The sequence below is a fragment of the Chenopodium album genome, chromosome 24 (genome assembly GCF_948465745.1).
Source record: "Chenopodium album chromosome 24, dcCheAlbu1.1, whole genome shotgun sequence".
NCBI classification, from domain to species: domain Eukaryota; kingdom Viridiplantae; phylum Streptophyta; class Magnoliopsida; order Caryophyllales; family Amaranthaceae; genus Chenopodium; species Chenopodium album.
In genome coordinates, this window is record NC_137857.1 from 1,321,604 (window position 1) to 1,341,221 (window position 19,618).

Below are 19,618 nucleotides of genomic sequence, written 5' to 3' on the forward strand. Positions count from 1 at the left end.
GTTATTATTTTTTACTGAGTGTATGTACCACCATGAACACTATGCACCCGAATGCACCAACTAATTAATTTGCAACAGTCCTTATATTTCTCCAAATAACAAACGTAAAAAACAAATGCATCAAACATGGCCTCGACCTTACTACATTTACACAAGCAATGACCTTTGAATTCAAGTTGTACTCTTTTGACTCAACTTTATAATAATCTATTTGATTAAGTAAAAGATTATCTATATATATGGCTTATTATATTGGTTGCCTGAATAAGTTGTCCACTATTTTACCTGCTCTATTCATGCATCTAGCTACAATTAAGATAATCATGATTAAAAAAAATGCGACTAATGTTTAGCAACACCTACGCCGAAAAGGACATTCATGTAGTATAAATTTCATAATCCTCTTGTCTTTCTTCGGTCATATAGCTTAATTTAACCTTTAGATTCATCCATGGCCTCTGTATCATCTTTGATTTCTTTGGGGTTAAGGTAAATTTTATGTTAAGTTGGTGATTTTTTAACATAATTTTGCTTCAATAATTTTAATAAACATGCATGCTTCTTTAGTCATAGACTAATATCTATTTTGCTTCTTCGTAATAATATGGTGCATTTATATTTGTATTCTTTTATTAGTTACTAAATAGTTTTTAACTAATAAATTTCTTTTATGTTTGTCTTCATTAAATCAAATCCAAGTTCATACAACATGAAGTAATTCTACTAAAATTGTAACATCACATAAGTGGATTGAAATTAAATTACCTTCTAAGTCAATTGACGTACTCAAAAGAAATAATGAACATCTTTATAGATTATTAAATAGACTAACTTGATTGTTTATGTAAATTCATTTGGTAAATGATTCATACATTAAGGTTTGTGTACATGTGGATAAACCTACCTTAACTTGTATGCGGATTGTCTCTTCCTGTTACGCTAAAAACATTAGTATGATTTATTTGTACTTGATCATACGACCTAACGAAGTAACGACATTTAATTTATTTGATCGATCAGTGGTGATGAAAATGGCTACGCAGACATTGATTGGGACAATTTAGGATTTGGGCTAATAAGTACAGATTACATGTTTAAGATGAAATGTTTCAAAGATGAAGAATTTACGGAGGGTAAACTAATTCCATATGGTAACATCGAGTTGAGTCCTGCAGCTTGTGTCTTGAATTATGGCCAGGTAATTAATTAAGCTTATGTTTACTAAAATAGTTTTCATGCTATCAAGTATTGCACTTCGTCTAGATTTAGTTGTCACGTTAGTAACTAATTTTAAATTACACGATCAGCTAGGCTGACAGTAATAGTTTTTTTGTGCTTGTAAAGGGTGTATTTGAAGGAATGAAGGCAATAAGGAGAGAAGATGGGAAGATTGTTTTATTCCGACCAGATGAAAATGCGTTACGCTTGAAAAAAGGGGCCGAAAGAATGTGTATGCCTTCTCCTTCGGTTGATCAGTTTATTGATGCAGTTAAACAAACTGCTCTTGCTAATAAACGTTGGGTATGTTGCTATTAAACTATTAATCTTTCGAACTTAGTCTAGTGATATTATTTGATAGAATTTTTACTATTGTGTAACAGATTCCTCCACCAGGAAAAGGTTCACTATACATTAGACCTTTGCTCCTAGGAACTGGAGCAACACTTAGTGTGGCTCCAGCTCCCGAGTACACATTCCTTATATATGCATCTCCAGTTCGCAATAACTATTTTAAGGTTTATTTCTACCATCATTTTATTATTATTAAAATTGTTACATAGTCTTATTTGGTTATTTATTAGAAATTGATGGAGTAGTATTTGATTTAAGATTAATTAATTACATAACGGTGACGTACTAAATTCTAATTAATTGTACCTTATTTTCTATTAGGAAGAAAATGCAGCCTTGAATTTATATGTTGAGGATCAATTTGATCGTGCTTCTCGTGGTGGTGTTGGTGGTTTGAAATCGATTACCAACTATGCGCCAGTAAGCTTACGTTTTTCTAATTTTGCAACAACTATATATATTATAGATGATATGTTGTGAAATCTTATCTATTTACCAACACTTGCTCTAAATTTTAAGGGCATGAAACCATTGGCAAAAGCGAAAAACAATGGATATTCGGATGTCTTGTATCTTGATTCTGTGAGCGGGAAATATGTAGAGGAAGTCTCTGCTTGTAATATATTTATTGTAAAGGTAATATCTCTTAGCTTAGATGAAAAAATAATGTACTCCAAAATTATTTTGCACCACTCATAGAAATCACTAGGACTAAGGGCCTGTTCACTTCAGCTTAATTTCAGTTCAGTTCAGTTCAGCTCCTAATTTTCTTCTCTCATAAAACATTCATTTCAACTCAGTTTAGTTTAGTTCAGTTCAGCTCCAATCAATTCAGTCCAGTTTAGTAAATGTGAACAAGCCCTAACTAATATGGTTCCTTTTTTTTTTTTTTTTTTTGAAACAACTAATTAAGATGGTTCATTTGAATGTATATGCTATGTATATTTATAGGATAACCTAATCTCAACTCCACCAATACAAGGCACAATTCTCCCAGGAGTAACGAGAAAAAGCATGATCGAAATTGCTCGAGAACAAGGTTTTAAGGTTAGCTAGTTGAACACCTTAGCAATATACTTCACTTGTATAAGAAATTATTACTTGACTACTCCCTCCGTTTTTAAATACTTGCTCCATTTCTTTTGGGCACATATGCCGATACTAATTTTTGATCAATTATATCTTTAATTATCAATAAGTATAAATTCTAACAATTAAAAATTAATAATCTATTCATTGAGACGATTCCAACAAGTATGCACAAGACTATATTTTTTCTTATGTATAAATCACAAACATTAGTCAAAGTAGGACAAATAAATAGTGTAAAAAATAGAAATGAAGCAAGTATTTAAAAACGGAGGAAGTATAAAACTCTATCTCAATACTGAATTTCTGTTTAGGTCGAGGAGCGACAGATTGCGGTGGAGGAATTGCTCAAAGCAGATGAAGCTTTCTGCACCGGAACTGCTGTCGTGGTTGTTCCCGTAGGTAGCATTACTTACCAAGGCAAAAGGTATCATATAAACCGAGTTTTTATTATCCCCAGTTTCTCATTTCTCACAAGACATTTTCGTAAATAAATCAATAACTTTATCAAACTTATTCAATTGTGGAGCCCACAATTGTGAAGCCCACAATAATGTAAAATTAGTTGATTTATTCAATAAAATGGCGCCATGAGAAATAAATTTCGTTTCTCAAAATAAGAAACACGAAATTTCCCTTTTATTATGTTATACTCTGCACATGAATGGATAAAATATGATAATATTACGCGAAACAAACTAAATTTAAGAAAGTTTTTATACATTTAATGAGGTACCACATATATGCAATAACTTTTTTTTGGTATTGCAGGGTAGAATATCGGGCATCAGACAACAATTCGACGTTTAAGAAACTCTTGTCAATATATGTTGGCATTCAAAATGGCCAGATTGAAGACAAAAAGGGTTGGATAGTTGAACTTAATTAAGATGTACTTTTATTCTGTTTCATTAACATGATATTGAAAATGTAATTGGTAGTTTGCTCAAAACATTCATTATTGTGTTTATTGGCAAGTTATATTCATAAATTACATAATCTTAATTATACTGTAGTAATTAAGAGGTTTTGTATCCATTAGTGGTAGTAGAGTCATTTTCATATACTTGGCACTTGTGAAGGAATTTCTTTGTCATATCATAGTGTTTGATTTTGATAAATTGCTTCATTAGTGTTACTTTTAGACTTCTTTGTGAGAATAAACTTTTTAAATAAAATAACTTGTTTGTAAAAAAGGACCTTATATATAAATAAATAAATAAATAAATAAATAAATAATACTACCTCTGGTTCGCATTACTCGCAACAAATGAGTATTATTTGTGAGACATAAAATATTCCTTTGTTGCGAGTAATGCGAAGCAGAGGTAGTAAAAAAGGTGGTATATTAGACCCTTACCTAAAAAAAAAGTTGTGAGATGGGACCTTATTCCAAAAAAAAAAAAAAAAAAAGTGAAATGGGACCCTTTAATGGATTTCGGCGTGGTGGAGGTGATTTTCGAGGTCGGTGTGAGATTTCAGCGAGATGGAGGTGGTCTTCGGGGTTAGTGTGGGATTTCGACGAGGTGGAGGTGGTTTTCGAGGGTCAAGGTGGGATTTCGGCAAGGTGGAGGTTGATTTCGAGGGTCAATGGACGGATTTTGTCCAAAGGTCCCATCACACAACTTTTTTATGAAGTAAGGTCTCAATCTGCCATTATTATTCATATAAAGTCCTTTCTCACAAACAAGTCAATTTAAAAGGTCCTAGCTCCCAAATTTTCCTATTTTGTAATATAACTATATTTTTCCTAAAGTGTAAATCAATAAAAATAATAAAAATATAATGTAAAAGTATATAAAAATTTGCAAATTAATAGAATTGATGAATCGTAAGAGACTAAGAGTAGTATATGAGACTAACCAATAATGTAACCAGCCTGGCCTACATGGAGCGAGTATGAGCTTATTTTAAAAAGGGAAAAAAACTCAATAAGTGGCTTGGCGACGTGGCATGCACCTTATTTTTCAATGAATGTAGATATAGTCATAGAGTCCAAAACTCCAAATTAAATGTGTTTAACTGTATAGTATTGAATATTGATAAACATCAATATCCAAACCATAAAGCATTGATTTGCGAATGTGTGCTCCAATTAATGTATACTTCTTAGTGTAATTAGCTTGTCTTATTCAGATATATGCCAAAAAAAAAAAGTAGAGCACTTACCTAGTTGCCTGCTCTGAGGTATTTGTGCCTCTTAACCTTTTCAATTAGTTAGTAATAGCTACAACGTTATTCTAAAAGTGGCTATTTTTAAGGACTTTGTGATTTTTTTGATTTTCTTTTTTTATTTGTGACTTTTAATTTAGTTGAATGTTAGGTTTCTAAAGGTATAGAGGTTAAATTTAATTGAATGAGTGGGTTTAAATAAGTTTAGGCAAAATGTTCTATTCATTTAATTAAGTAATTATCTTATCTTATTTTAATTGTAAATTGAACTTGAGTAACCCTTATTAACCCGGCCTTATCAAAACTTTACTAAATATATAAGTTAGACGGTGATGATTAGAGTAGCTACCAGACATACATAATAATACACCTCCCTTAATCTAATTCCCATCTTATCAAGGTAAAAATATGAAGATGCAATCAACTCCATTGATTGGCAAGAAAACACTTGCATTACAAGTGCAAACACTATCAACCAAAATGATGAAGCCATCAACTCCAACACCCCTTCATCTAAAATCTTACAAGTTTTGTCTTCTTGACCAATTGTTCGATTTGTCATATGTTCCTCACTTTCTACTCTACAAAACCTCTTCAAACATTAACAAAAACATGACCACTTGTCTCGAAGAGTCCCTCTCCAAGACAATCTCCTTGTATTACCCTCTTGCCGGCAGGCTCTCCAATGACAAATTCACGGCCGATTGCAACGACAGTGGGATCATCTTTATCGAAGCTCGAGCCAACATCACACTAGAGGACTTCCTTCAAGCCCCAAATCGTGTCGAATTAGTCTCCCAATTCCTACCCTCGATTAACGCCTTAGAGCTAGTCCCACTAGCAATACAGTTTAGCACATTTGACTGCGGAGGGATAGCTTTGGGATGCCAATATCTTCACAAAATCTTTGATGGAGTTTCTTGGGGTAATTTCCTCACTAGTTGGGCTGCCCTCGCAGCTGAGCAATACGAGAAGGTAATTACCCCGGATTTTTTTACTGCAGCCTCTCTGTTTCCTCCCTGTAGCTGGGCTACTCCGAGGTGTTCGAAGCCTTTAACAGCCCGGCCTCTTAGTGGAGGTGATCACGAGGAAGATGATGACAAAGGTTGTTCAGCGAAAGCATTTGTTTTGACCCCACAAGCAATAACTGAATTGCAGGATAAGGCTAGGAGTGAGCTTGTTCCTGTTCCAACTCGGATTGAGGCTCTTTCTGCCTTCATATGGAAGCATGCAGTGATCGCGGCTGCTGCTGTTGCTGCTTCCAAGTCGGTTGAGATCTCAGGTTCTGCGGTGCTGATCCATACAGTGAACATGCGTCCCCGTACCAATCCACCAATACCCCAATCAGCCATAGGAAATCTGATCATTCATGCAACTGCTTTCTTCAAATCAGCTGAATTTCCAACCGCGAGTCTCCAGGGGCTGGTTGCTGAAACTCGAAAAGGTTTATCTGAAGCAAAGGATGCCAATTTTTTAAGCAAGTTCCAAGGAGATAAAGGGGCAGAAGCCATAGGTCTATACAGGAAGAAGATGGCAGATATTAGCAAAGATAAAAATATAACTAGATACATGTTCAGCAGTTGGAGTAAGCTTGATGTGCAACCAAACTTCGGATTTGGTATCCCAGTTTGGACAGGTTTTACTGGTGGTAAGCTGAGTCTTGAATATAGGAATCTCTTCATTCTGATTGAGAATCCTGACTCTGGAGGAATAGAAGCTTGGTTGTTATTAGAAGAGCAAGAGATGGATGCCTTGCAATCCGATGCAGACTTCCTCGCTTTTGCTTCTCCAAGTACTTGATCATACCAAGTATAGTGAGTAAGAATTCTTACTAATGACCAATCAATCTTCTCTTGCTGTAAATATAATAAAGCTACGTATTTACTCCGAGCAAACCTTTCAATGATCAGTAATTTGGGGTAGTACATACTATTGCTAGTGCTAAGATGTACTTGTGAGAGCTTACGCTCTTATGTTGAAATGGAAGCCAAACTAGCCTCCAAAGATATCTTCAAACCCTGTAACATTTTCATTTATGGCTCATATCCATGTTCAAAATAAAGAATTTCCTCCAAACTTTCCCTTGTACATTAAATTATCCATTTTACAGAAAATTAAGCTATTGATGATTGGAAATAATGTAGAATTTGAGTTTCAGATGAACAAAGCATGAATTTACATATAATGACAGAATGCAGTTATAAAGATACAACGATGCAGAATCAAGCAATATAATACATTGGATTTGGGAGTTTAAACGATCTTTCGGCAATTGCATATCCTAGCAAGTCACTCCATTGATCTCCTGAGTTGCCGCGAATCCTATAACCCTCATCCACTAACTCCTTTCTCTTCTCAGACTTGTACTCAACGGCCAGTTTAGCTTTATCAGAAGGTCCCCTGTTATTTGATTACAACAACCAAACAACAAAATGATAATGAGCCGTAATAGTGATAGTCATAACCTGGAAGCATTGACTTTAAAATGTTAAACATACCTTAAGATCAATCTTTCCCAGTTACTGTAACCTGCATCCCGTAGATTAGACTCTGTAGCATTTCTAAAAGGCTCACTCCTGCCTGTCAAGACAAATATTGTAAACCCGAGTTGCTGAAGCTCCTTGTACAGGCTCAAACTTGCTGACAAAGCAGGTGACTTTGCAAGATACATATACTCATCAAAAGACTCTTCATCGAAGATCTCTGATCTAAGCACAAGAAACGAAAGCATAGCTTAAGGCCAAGTAAGCAAAGTAAGAAATAGCTTTAAGTTAAGGAAGCAAAGTAACAATGAATTATCTGCAAACTACTGGGTTTGGCAGACCATTTAATTTATTTCTCCACTTTATGTATATTCACATAAAGCTAATAAATGAAATTATTTTACTAAGAGCTGGTATGATGTGGAAGTGTGGAACTATTGATGCTCAGAATGATATATCAACTCGTAATATGATCAAAAACATTAATCAAGTAATGTATATAAAAGAAATTCCTGTCTTCTGAGCAGTTGAAAATGAATTAAACCAAAATAATGAATTTAATCGCAGAAAATCTCACCCATATCCATGAAGCTCATAATAAGGCAAATTAAAGAGAAGAGTTTCATCAACATCGAAAATCCAAGCATCCTTTCCATCGCCGGAAACATTAACAGATTTCGCGAATTCCAACTCATCTCCGGCGACAACCTCGGAGTCCGACAAGTAACGGTCACTGGTAACATAGTTTTTCACGAAATCAAAGCAGCGAGTAGGAATAGTGTCCCAGATTCCGGCATCATTAGTTTCGACGGAAAACCGCCAACTTTCGCAGAAGAGTTGGTCATCTTGGCCGAATTTCCGGTTACTGGGGAGAAGAAGGTGGTTTTCCGATGAGAGAGAATGGGAAAATGTGAGGGAGAGGAAAGAGAAAATGAGGAGGAGAGAGAGAGAAAGGTGGTTTTCCGGTGAGGACATTGCCGGGAAAACTTGGGTTTGACGGGATGAATTAGGGGTTGATAAAAGTGGTGGGACTGGGAAGAAATGGACCAATAGGTTATTGACACTTGTTTCTTATGATATGGTGTATTTTTCCTACTTTCTCAAGGTTCTATAAAATGTTTTTCAAGTGGTATACAATAATATAGTTCTTATGTTTTTTTTTTTTTTTTTTTTTTTTTTTTTTTTTTTTTTTTTTTTTTTTTTGATGCAATGTATGGAGTATTTTAATTATTGTATCATTAAATTATGTTTGTTAAATGTTAATGCATCATATCAATTATCAACCATTAATAATCTTTTAAGTTTGGTGTATAAAGAGTTAGGGCCTGTTCTCATACATTGAAAGTCAGTTTAGTTCAGTTCAATTCAGGTCAGTTCAGTTAAGCTCCTAATTTTCTTTTCTTATAAAATAATCATTTTAGTTCAGTTCAGTTCAGTTCAATTCAGCTCAGTTCTGTTCAGTTCATCTGAATTCAGTCAATGAGAACAGACCCTTAATGCAATATTTTAAATTGGATGTGTATATCCTTAACAATTCGACAGTATGATTCAACATTATTCAATCTTTCTTTCTGTAAAAATTATACTTCGTAATAGATCATTAATGGGTATATTACTCAAATGAATAAGGTAAAATCTAAAATTATGGGGATCGGTGGTATATCTAAAAGTTTATAATTTGTTTTTAGTAAATTGAATGAAGTCTTTAGACTTGAGTCAAACACTCTTTAGACTCTTTAAAAGAGAAATATAAAGTATTTAAAAACGGAGGGAGTATATTGTATACATACTAAAAATTTAATAACTTTGATCATAGCATAAAAACTTAAGATAACTTTTATTAATATATAGGTGATGACAATGTATGGTAGGTAGTGAAGTTAATTAGTAGTGTATGTGTGCCATAACACGAATAAATGGCTACATAAAACAAAGTAATGGAGCACGGACATGATTTAATTAATTTCATAATCATGCAACATAGTACATTGGATTAGGGAATTTAAATGATCTTTGTGCCATTGCATATCCAAGCAAGTCACTCCATTGATCTCCAGAATTGCCATGGATTCTATAACCTTGATCTACTAGTTTCTTTCTGTTTTCGGATTTGTAATCGATTGCCGTTTTGTTTTCATCAGAAGGCTGCCTACACCATTAAATTACATGATCAAATAAATACAAACCCATCATTTACAAACTTAATTGGTCTAGAAAAGCGACTAAAAATATACCTCAATATCAATCTTTTCCAATGACTGTATCCAACATCCATTAGATTTGTTACACTGGAATTTCTTATCCATTCTGGTCTTCCTGTCAAGAGGAAGATCGTGAACCCGAGTTTACGAACCTCCTTGTATAGACTCAAACTTGCCTTCAACACAGGTAGTTTTGTCCCTTTTCCTAATCCCCATTTTATGAACTCTGTCCTGTTTTTCTTACTTCAAAGTTGAACCCAATGTTTAGTATTAGTACTACTTCAAATTATGATGCTTGTTTAAATAAAATGTGTATTATTAGTGGATGTTTTTAACTTGATTTATTCATCACTCTTTAACCAATCACAAACTAACAAAAATGTACAATGTATTAATAATGATTAAATTAGTTAAACAAAGCTAATATCATTATGATTTATAATTAATTAGTTACTAACAACAAGATTAGTCAAGAGATTAGGGAGAGCTTACCCAAATCCATGAACTTTATAGTAAGGAAAAGTGGAGAGAAGGGTCTCATCTACGTCAAAAATCCAAGCATCCATCCCATCCCCTGCTATATCCACTGATTTAGCATAATCCAATGCGTTTTTTGCTGCAAGGCCGAAATCTGACACGTAACGATCTCCGGTCATGTAGTCCATCACATATTTATAACAACGGACGGGTACAGTTGACCAATTTCCGGCATTGTTGGTCTCCACGGAAAAACGCCAGGTTTCACAGAAGAGGGAGGACTCGTGATCGTGGTTGTGATTGTGGAGCTTCGTAGTTGTAGGAAGGGGTACGTGATTTGGTTGCGAGAGAGGTTGTGATGGTGTGACAAAGAGATGAGTGAAAAGGAGGAGTTCAACAAGTATGATGAGGTTCTTTGGAAGATACATTATTATTTCCTAGGATAAATTTGGTGTTAGAAAAAGAAAGGTTGTTATAATAAGGTTCCAATTAATTCAATTTGTTATAATAGGATGCTAATATTGACCAATTTCACTGATCTTTTCTTATACTTTGATTTTTCTACGTGGATAAATATTTGCATAATGCATTGAATGATTGGATCCATTTGGATGCACTAACTTGAAGTTAGCATGTGTAAAATCATTCTTCATAAACTTTTAAAAGCAGTTAGGGTAAGGGAATCCCCACCCTAAAATGTCAATCCCACAACCTCACGATTGAGGGATTAATTTTACCACTAGACCAACCTTTGCTTGGTATATATAAGGTTGACTTAGATTGTGTAAAAGTCAAAAATTGAAGTATGTATTAAGTCCGTATACTTGGAAAAAGAGGCAATAACTTTATTTTGACCCACTTTACGAATCTAGCTTAGTGTAAGACATTATTGATAGTCTAATATATAGAAGACATGTAAATATAATAGTAAATTTATATGGTGCATGAACTAACATAATAATCATGCGACATAATACATTAGATTAGGGTATTTAAATGATCGTTGTGCAATCGGATATCCCATCAAGTCACTCCATTGATCTCCAACATTGCCAATGATTCTATAACCTTCATCTAATAGTTGCTTCCTTCTTTCGGTTTTGTAATCAGTTGCTGTTTTGTTGTCATCAGAAGGCTGCCTACATCATTACATAATCAAATACAAAACAACAATTAGAAAGTCAAGTCTAGACCAATTAGAGGAAATAATTTAGAAGAAATTAGTAGCTAAGTGCTAAGATTATACCTTAGAATCAATCTTTCCCAATCACTGTATCCGGCCTCGACTAAATTTGTTGTAGTGTAGTTTCTAAGCCATTCTGGCCTGCCTGTCAAGAGGAAGATTTTGAACCCGAGTTGATGGATTTCCTTGTATAGACTCACACTTGCTTGCAAGGCGGGTAGTTTGTTTCGCAACCCCCATTTTACAAACTCTTTTTGGTTGGTTTTCCTTCAAAGTATGTATATAGCAATTAGCAGGGTAAGTTTTTGTTCATTTGAAAATAAATTACTAACTATAAAATGTACTTTGAATGCACATAACTATAAACACGCCCTAATAGATTTAAGTAATTTTTTAAGAAATTTTAAATAGATTTGCCTTTTATCATCCAAAAACCTTAATTTCCACGAAAAATGAGAAAGTGAACTCTAATAAAGAGACGGAGGGAGTAGCAAAATGATAATAAGACCGAGAATAGATAAATTACCCAAATCCATGAGATTCATAGTAAGGCAAGAGAGAAATAAGTGTCTCATCAACATCAAAGATCCAAGCATCCTTCCCATCTTCGGCTATATCCACTGACCTAGCAAACTCCAACGCATTCTTCGCAGTAAGGCCGAAATCGGACTTGTAACGATCACCGGTCATGTAGTCTTTCACAAATTCTAAACAACGGTCGGGTACAGCCGACCAATTCCCGGCATTGTTTGCCTCTACGGAAAACCGCCAGCTTTCGCAGTAGAGCGACGACGATGACTCGTGGTCATCATCACCGTTGGAGAGGGATTGAGATGTTGTCATTGGGATGACAAGAAGAAGAGTGAATAGGAGGAGTTTAAATATGATGAGGGTTGGAGTTGGATACATTATTGGCATTGAGGTTTAATTAGTTTTGTTGTAACGAGGTAAACATTTTCCATGCTTTAGTAGATGATTAAAGGTCGGTATTAATTTTTTTCAATTTTTAATAGGCTACTAAGTTTGACCATTTGGACAATTCTTTATCCTTCGATTTTTTTTTATTTTTTTCTATGGAATATGCATGTAAAATTATTTAATTGATGTGTATTTATTGAATGATTAAAATTATGTGTAAATTAATTTATTAAATAATTTTTAATTATCTTGTCTTTATGATAAGTGGCTTACGTGTGCATAATCAATCTTAATAAAATAAGTAGTCAAAATCAAACATCAGAACATTGAAACTTCAAAGAAGCAGTCATGCACGTTTCTACTCACATGGTTTAATTCTATGCATTGATTTTATGTATTGATTCTATATTTTTGCATACATTTTGCATATATCTGATGAGATGTACTGATGTAGCTACCAAGCTAGCATTTGTGTGTGACAATAATATGGTATTGGTTTTTGGGCTAATTTTTTTTTTTTGTTTAATTAGTAAGATACGGATCCCCCACTCTATCACATGAATTGGAAATTGAAGAAGTAATTTTTTTTAATCGGTAAGATAAGGGTGGAAATGAGTGACATTCAAATTAAAGAGATAGTGTCCAAAACATATTTTGACTCTTGATTTCTAACAATTCAACATACTAGGACGGAATAGAAAATTCCAAAAAAAAAAAAAAAAAAAAAAAAAAAAAGCTTCATATTCAGCCATTAGTTCCAAATAACCATTTGGCTGACCTTTTCAAACTTTTGCATTGAACAAGTCTTTCAGTTTACTTCCAAAATCAACTGATAGTGGTATAAGCATAAAATCAGACATTGACATACAAAGAAGACTTTGAAATACTCTATTAGCCACTAAATAATCGACAACTTCTTACTCCGTCTATTCCATTTAAGATAGAATATCATATAAAATTAAGTTAAAAGTTATACAAGTATAAACACTTTCAAGACACCCTAAACTATGGTGTGTTAGATAGGTGGTAATAACTAATAAGTGATGATGATCGATAGACTTTCTAGTACGAAGTACTACACAATGTCAATATATATTATGAAAAATTAGAAAGGTTTTATTGCTCTATATATATATGTATATACACACACATACACCAGTATACAACATGAAAACAAACGCATAAAATTGTCTTTCAATGAAATCTGGAAAATAAATGTTGTTCTTCTATTGTATTATCTAAACTCATGTCAATCGAAGAATATATTACTTGAGCTTCATCTTCCTCATTGCTTGAGATTGATTGGTTCTTTGACAATCCATGTTGCAAGGATGATCTTATAGTCTCAAGTTCAGCCGCGACTTCTTTCATACCCGGTCTTCTCTTTCCATCCAAATTCACACATCTTTTTGCAAGTTGAGCAACAAGCATTATCTCCTCTTCTCTTCCTTCCCTCTTGACTCGAGCATCTAATATGTCATACAGTGAAGAATCTCCCATGTGTTCAAGAAACCACACTACTAGACCCCTTTCTTCATCATCAATCAAACGATTTGCCTTTTGTCCACTCAATAACTCGACAAGCACCACTCCAAAACTATACACATCACTCTTATCGGTGAATTGGTTGGACTGAAAGTACCCTGGATCCAAATAACCAAACGTACCTACAACACGAGTTGTTACATGAGTTTGATCAACACCAACTGACTTCGATATCCCAAAATCTGATAATTTTGCTCTGTATTTGTTATCCAAGAGTATGTTGGAAGACTTGATGTCGCGATGAAATATAGGTATTAAGTACGACGAATGCAAATATGCAAGAGCATTTGCTATGTCTGTGGCTATATGTAACCGCATTTCCCATGTGATAGGAAACTCTTCTTTCAAAGCATGTATGTTTTGCGAAAGAGTCCCATTCGACACGTATTCATAAACTAACATAGGAACCTCTGTTTCCAAGCAACATCCTATAAGCTTAACCACATTTCTGTGATTAATTTGTGATAAAATTACCAACTCGTTGATAAACACGTTCAATTGGCTTTCATCTACTTTCTTGGACTTCTTTATAGCGACGAGTTTTCCGTCATTTAACATGCCCTTGTAGACGGTACCTTGCCCTCCTTCGCCTACTATTCGATTTAATATGGTAATTCATGACAATATGATTGCATTTATAATTATGCTAGAGATCGAAAATGAAACAGATGCAACAATTTTCTTTTTCTAAGGAGTTAGAAATTCTCGCCAACCAAACAACTCCACCTTTTGATTATTAGAAATTTCTACTTTCTATTACACTTTGTATTTTAAATGTCAACTAAACAACCACCTAATGCGTGTGTTATATTCCATATATATATATATATATAAATATATATATATATATAAATATATATATAGAGGAAGGCTCATGTAAGAACCCTTCTCTATATAAGAACCCAATCTTATATAAGAACCAATCTCAGCCCTTTATTAGTTTTGATCTAACCATCTAAAATAATCCTTTAGTAATGGCATTTCTGTAATTTTGAGAATTTCGTATTTAGAACATAGAAAAAAAAAAATTTAGAACATAGAAAAAAAATTTAGAACATAAGTAGAAAAAATTTAGAACATAAGCAGAAAATTTTAGAACATAAGAAAAATAATTTAAAAAATAGCAAAAATTTAGAACATAAACAACCAAAAAAGTTAGAACATAAGAAAAATAATTTAGAACATAAGTTGAAAAAAATAATCGTAGCATAGGTAAAAATTAATAACATAATCTGAAAAAAAAAAAAAATTTAGAACATAGAAAATATTTAGAACATAAGCTGAAAAAATAATTTAGAACATAGGAACAAATTTAGAATATTATCTAAAAACAATTTAGAACATTAAAAATAATTTGGAACATAAGTATAAAAAATTTAGAATATAGGAAAAACTTTAGAACATAAGCTGAAAAAATAATTTAGAACATAGAAAAAAAAATTTAGAACATAAGCTGAAAAAAATAATTTAGAACATAGGAACAAATTTAGAACATAATCTAAAAAACAATTTAGAACATTGGAAAAATTTTGGAACATAAGTAAGAAAATTTTTTGAATATAGGAAAAACTTTAGAACATAAGTTGAAAAAAATTTAGAACATAGGAAAATGTTTAGAACATAATTAGGGTTCTTACATAAGAAAGGGTTCTTATATAAGGTGGGGTTCTTACCGGATCCCTCCCCTATATATATATATATATATATATATATATATATATATATATATCACAATTTAATTCGTTATATTTTCATATTCAGAGTTGCATAACTATAGATTGAAATATACTTACCAAGCCCAACTGCTATTGTTGTTGTGTTCACCTTATCTGGCTTTTGAGGACATCCAAAGGTATGATTTCCAAGAGAGATGCAATCTTGCACACAACCTTCACATCCTCTAACAACTACACGGTTATAAGAATCCATAATAAATTCACTTGACAAATATAAAAATTCAGCAAATTGTAGGAAGACTACAAATAGATTACTACTTAATTGAGCATTAGAATTAATCTTTGTACTAACAATAATAAACAAACAAACTGAGAAAATACTAAAGATATATCAACATATTGTTGTCATCATACCTTGGCAACCATTGGGAAGATAAGGATTTCCTTCATAAAACTCGCCTTTGCAACGACAAACATACCCTCCAGCATCATCAACACTAGGACCCTTATTAACACAGCTAGAATTTGCATAACTCGGCGAATCCACACTTAAATCATTGCACTCCACTCCAACACAACACGAGCAGGATCACATATATTTTGAAAATGCTCAAGATTCTTACTCTTATTAGCTATCCAATCATTATCCACCAAAACCGCTCTAGTACAAGCATCATCCACAATACGGTTATTCCCCATGCTCGAAACTTGTAACGAATAATAATCCACAGACGACGAAATTGAAGTCTGGCAACACCCTACTCCGTAACAATTAACCTCTTGCTTAGTAGGATTGTTGATACACACCGCGGCACATCCAGCAATCGTGTTGTTATTTTTATCTAGTAACACGATACCACCACCGCAACCATTCACTAGTAACACGTTACGTTTCCTAGAGAAGAGAAACGGACTTCCTGTTAAATTATCAGAATTTCCGAACACGAGTGTTCGAGGATTTCCGTCACCTTCGCAGATTCGATAGCAAGGTACTACTGAGACTAAATTTCTTTCCGATTTTAGGGGATCCAAGTTTATTTGTATACCCTGAATGTTGTTGTCAAATCTTTTAGGTAGAAACTATCACTATTGTTAACACACTCGATATCGAACAAAGGGTTGTGGTAGCAATTTGGACCTATGCCGAAGGGGTAAGGAATGGTCACGTTTCCGCAACGATCGTTACACCCTAGCTTTGCTATGCGCGGCCGGGGTGGCCCGGCCGCAGCGGAGATATCTAATAGCCATGCTCCCATGGTTAAGACTAGTAATAGTTGATACATGTACAATTGATGATGATGATGATGCCATAGCTTTTTCAATGTTTTTGCATACATGTTATTGTATATTTTTGTGTATAATGTATGATGAATTGATTATAAGGTAGCAAAATTCAACCTTAAAATCAAAATCTATGAATAGTTAACGAGTCAATTTTTATTATTAATTTTCGCAAGTTGCACAATATAAGTGATTGGGTGGGGTAATGAAGGAAAAAATTCAATTGTAATTTCGGAGAACGCTACTGCTTTTTCCGCGTTCATAACACGGCTACACCAAACACTATCTGTACTAAAATATATGGAACAAAGTATATAAATAAGCATTATAATAGATTAACGGTTTATTTATCGTGTGACAATAATCTTATATATTCTTGTAAAGAGTCTTATTGTATGTTATCCATAAGACCACCAAAATTCCTTCAATTATACACATAAAGTTTCAATTATGTTATCCATGTAATAGCTCGAATCATGAATTGTCGCTCAAGTTCAAAAACTAATTACTCGTATTCTTTTATTTTAAAATCGTTAGTGTTTTATTTTATATTTTAATTCAAACTTGTATTATATTTATAAATATAACTTAATAAAATCATTAAATTGACCAAGTTTACACTTTGCAATTAAGCTTGCAACCACTATAGTAGACTAGTAGTACTCTAGTAATTACGGTGATTGTGAGAGATTGAATCCTTTGACCAACTCTCTTATTCATGTTATATGAATTGGTCAACAACACACATTTTACTTATCCACTACATTTGTCCATGGTTAGAATAGTGTTGTGGATCATGTTTGCCAACAATTATAATTAGCTTCAATTTTGCATATTTAGCACTAGTATAATCTAGTACGAAGTATTTTATTAAGTTGGTCCAAGTTTAAATGGTAAAAGAAAACATTATTTGGCATTAAAAAACAGTGAGAAATAGGAATTTATATGAAAAGGGATTACATCACTCATTAAATAGAAGTAGAACAAAAGGTGATTTAGATAAATTAAAAATTGCCGAAAATGATGTATGAGCATCGAGTATGACTTACAAATTTGCTCAAAAATGTCATCATAAAAAAAGAAGTTAGGCCCCATTACAGCATAACTCTTACAAACTGGGCCGCAATGCCCATACAATAAAGGTCACCATTTTATTTATTTTTTTTTTTTTATTTGGTGCTTAAGCCCACTTAGCATGTCAACAATGTCATAGTGTCTAATAAGGGCAAACGTTTGACTTCACACTATTCAAAAATTAACTTTGAGTTGATTTTTTAATATTGTATAACGTTTTGCTTTATACTCCCTCCGTCCCAAAAAGAACGACCCATTTGGGTTGATTACGCGGGTATTAAGGAAATTAAGTAAAAAGAAGTAAAAGTATATTGGAAAGATAAATTTACATGGGGTTTGTAAAAAGATAGAGAGAAAAAGTAATAAAATAACATGAAAAATCAAATTTTTATATGGGGGAAGCTAATTTTGCACAAATTTTGTAGCAAATTGGTAGGTGCTTTAATGCAAATGGGTCATTCTTTTTGGGACAAAGTTTTGGCCAAATGGGTCGTTCTTTTTGGGACGGAGGGAGTAAATAACTTCTATAATGCATTTTTCATAGTACTAAATTTTTTATTAGATAATTAAAAATATTAATGGTTAAAGTTATACATTGACACATGTGCCCAGCAAACTGATGCATTTTCCTATTAAAAAAAAAAAAAAGTCTGATGCAATTAATTGGATACAAATGGAGTATTTTTTATTGCTGTTTATTTTATATTTTTCTAAACAAGGGGGGGGGGGGGGGGGTAGGGGGTTCTTCCATCAGCAGATTGGACTATATATGTTTGATTGCATAGACAAAACATAATAAATTTAAATGAAATTAATAATTTTATTTTACTTCTAAATTTTTTTTCCCCTATTAAAACAATTATCTTATTGCTAATTCCCTTTTCTTGAACTTAGGGTCTGATCACATTTACTGACTTGAGCTATACTGAATTGAGCTGAGCTTAAATGAATATTTTATGAGAGAAGGAAATTATGAGCTTAACTGAACTGAAGGACTTGTTTTGTTCAGCTTAATTTCAGTTCAGTTTAGCTTCAATCAGTTTAGTTCAGTTCCTAATTTCCTTCTCTCATAAACAATTCATTTAAGTTAAATTTAGTTCAGCCTCAATCGGTTCGGTTCGGTTCAGTTCAGTTGTTTTTAGTAAATCGGATCGGAACAAGCCCCAAGTAGAATATATAATTGAACTGAGATGACACTCTACAACTCTAATGATGATACCTTGCATAAACACATATGTAGCAAGCTAAGGTTCCTATTCCCTTATGCAATGATGATAGAGTATGAAAACCAAATTAAATGTAGACTTCAATTATCAGTTTAAACATAGTTAGATTGGTCTTTAATTGTTACCGTGTCCTACAATCATAACAAATGTGATGAAGTCAGTTGTCACTAGTTTAAATTTTATCTATCCCTCCTTTTGCTCTATAATAAGTAAACTAATCAAGCAATATAATTGGTTTACCCTAATTTAAGACATAGCATATCTAGGGGCGGTTGCTATTTGTACATTACCATAGGACATTGAAGATTATAGTTGGCCTCATTATTTAGAAGTAATCATATAACCCATTATTGTAGTCCACCTACATAATTTTCTAATTGATTTTTTTTCTTCGTAGCTAAGAAAGATACACAAAGCATAAACGACACTAATGTAGTAATGCCATATAAGCACGTATTATGTACACAATTGAAGGAATAATTCATTTGTTGGAATAAAATGTATAATAGAAATATTACTTTATGATATTGCTTGAATATGGCAATAACAGCCACGTCTAAAGATTTGTTGGTGGAGTACCTTATATGTTACAAAGTCTTTCTTTCATGTATAAATGATCAACCAAATAATAATGCATGGGAAAGTCAAACTACATAACTAATTTCGTTTATCATGCTAGTTTCTACTTGAATAATTGCATAATTTCTGCATGAATTATTGC

At 33.1% G+C, this 19,618-nt stretch overlaps 5 protein-coding genes and 1 pseudogene across 6 annotated transcripts; 2 read left to right on the forward strand and 4 right to left on the reverse strand.

Moving 5' to 3' along the window:
* Positions 1-1,027: 1,027 nt before the first annotated feature.
* LOC145610219 (branched-chain-amino-acid aminotransferase 2, chloroplastic-like) lies at positions 1,028-3,550 on the forward strand. The gene is made up of 8 exons (XM_081665512.1): positions 1,028-1,198; positions 1,345-1,521; positions 1,602-1,736; positions 1,894-1,992; positions 2,092-2,208; positions 2,524-2,619; positions 2,976-3,088; positions 3,433-3,550. Exons 1-8 carry the CDS (start codon positions 1,091-1,093, stop codon positions 3,548-3,550), a joined length of 963 nt encoding a protein of 320 aa, XP_081521638.1. The 5' UTR covers positions 1,028-1,090.
* A 1,691-nt stretch (positions 3,551-5,241) lies between these two features.
* Positions 5,242-6,633, forward strand: LOC145612685 (akuammiline synthase 2-like). The gene has a single exon (XM_081668003.1). The coding sequence runs from the start codon at positions 5,242-5,244 to the stop codon at positions 6,631-6,633; it is 1,392 nt and encodes a 463-aa protein (XP_081524129.1).
* Positions 6,634-6,839: 206 nt separating this feature from the next.
* Positions 6,840-8,428, reverse strand: LOC145611073 (acid phosphatase 1-like). Its single transcript, XM_081666303.1, has 3 exons — positions 7,894-8,428; positions 7,332-7,541; positions 6,840-7,233 (listed from the first exon to the last, which is right to left on the reverse strand). Exons 1-3 carry the CDS (start codon positions 8,289-8,291, stop codon positions 7,056-7,058), a joined length of 786 nt encoding a protein of 261 aa, XP_081522429.1. The 5' UTR covers positions 8,292-8,428; the 3' UTR covers positions 6,840-7,055.
* A 465-nt stretch (positions 8,429-8,893) lies between these two features.
* Positions 8,894-10,437, reverse strand: LOC145611072 (acid phosphatase 1-like). The gene is made up of 3 exons (XM_081666302.1): positions 10,010-10,437; positions 9,551-9,760; positions 8,894-9,465 (listed from the first exon to the last, which is right to left on the reverse strand). Exons 1-3 carry the CDS (start codon positions 10,420-10,422, stop codon positions 9,288-9,290), a joined length of 801 nt encoding a protein of 266 aa, XP_081522428.1. The 5' UTR covers positions 10,423-10,437; the 3' UTR covers positions 8,894-9,287.
* A 343-nt stretch (positions 10,438-10,780) lies between these two features.
* LOC145612215 (acid phosphatase 1-like) lies at positions 10,781-12,124 on the reverse strand. Its single transcript, XM_081667595.1, has 3 exons — positions 11,704-12,124; positions 11,241-11,444; positions 10,781-11,133 (listed from the first exon to the last, which is right to left on the reverse strand). The coding sequence occupies exons 1-3, from the start codon at positions 12,093-12,095 to the stop codon at positions 10,956-10,958; spliced, it is 774 nt and encodes a 257-aa protein (XP_081523721.1). The 5' UTR covers positions 12,096-12,124; the 3' UTR covers positions 10,781-10,955.
* Positions 12,125-13,190: 1,066 nt separating this feature from the next.
* LOC145612010 (wall-associated receptor kinase 4-like) lies at positions 13,191-16,663 on the reverse strand (annotated as a pseudogene). The gene is made up of 3 exons (XR_014106507.1): positions 15,731-16,663; positions 15,434-15,547; positions 13,191-13,762 (listed from the first exon to the last, which is right to left on the reverse strand). The product of XR_014106507.1 is annotated as a wall-associated receptor kinase 4-like (transcript).
* Positions 16,664-19,618: the final 2,955 nt, after the last annotated feature.

Coding starts and splice junctions, on each gene's coding strand:
- LOC145611073 (XM_081666303.1), bottom strand. CDS start 8,291: ATGTCCTCACCGGAAAACCACCTTTCTCTCTCTCTCCTCCTCATTTTC. Junction 7,542..7,893: donor TATGAGCTTCATGGATATGG/GTGAGATTTTCT, acceptor TCTTGTGCTTAG/ATCAGAGATCTTCGATGAAG. Junction 7,234..7,331: donor TGGGAAAGATTGATCTTAAG/GTATGTTTAACA, acceptor ATCAAATAACAG/GGGACCTTCTGATAAAGCTA.
- LOC145611072 (XM_081666302.1), bottom strand. CDS start 10,422: ATGTATCTTCCAAAGAACCTCATCATACTTGTTGAACTCCTCCTTTTC. Junction 9,761..10,009: donor TATAAAGTTCATGGATTTGG/GTAAGCTCTCCC, acceptor TCAACTTTGAAG/TAAGAAAAACAGGACAGAGT. Junction 9,466..9,550: donor TGGAAAAGATTGATATTGAG/GTATATTTTTAG, acceptor TTAATGGTGTAG/GCAGCCTTCTGATGAAAACA.
- LOC145612215 (XM_081667595.1), bottom strand. CDS start 12,095: ATGCCAATAATGTATCCAACTCCAACCCTCATCATATTTAAACTCCTC. Junction 11,445..11,703: donor TATGAATCTCATGGATTTGG/GTAATTTATCTA, acceptor CATACTTTGAAG/GAAAACCAACCAAAAAGAGT. Junction 11,134..11,240: donor TGGGAAAGATTGATTCTAAG/GTATAATCTTAG, acceptor GTAATGATGTAG/GCAGCCTTCTGATGACAACA.
- LOC145612685 (XM_081668003.1), top strand. CDS start 5,242: ATGAAGATGCAATCAACTCCATTGATTGGCAAGAAAACACTTGCATTA.
- LOC145610219 (XM_081665512.1), top strand. CDS start 1,091: ATGTTTAAGATGAAATGTTTCAAAGATGAAGAATTTACGGAGGGTAAA. Junction 2,620..2,975: donor CTCGAGAACAAGGTTTTAAG/GTTAGCTAGTTG, acceptor ATTTCTGTTTAG/GTCGAGGAGCGACAGATTGC. Junction 3,089..3,432: donor ATTACTTACCAAGGCAAAAG/GTATCATATAAA, acceptor TTGGTATTGCAG/GGTAGAATATCGGGCATCAG.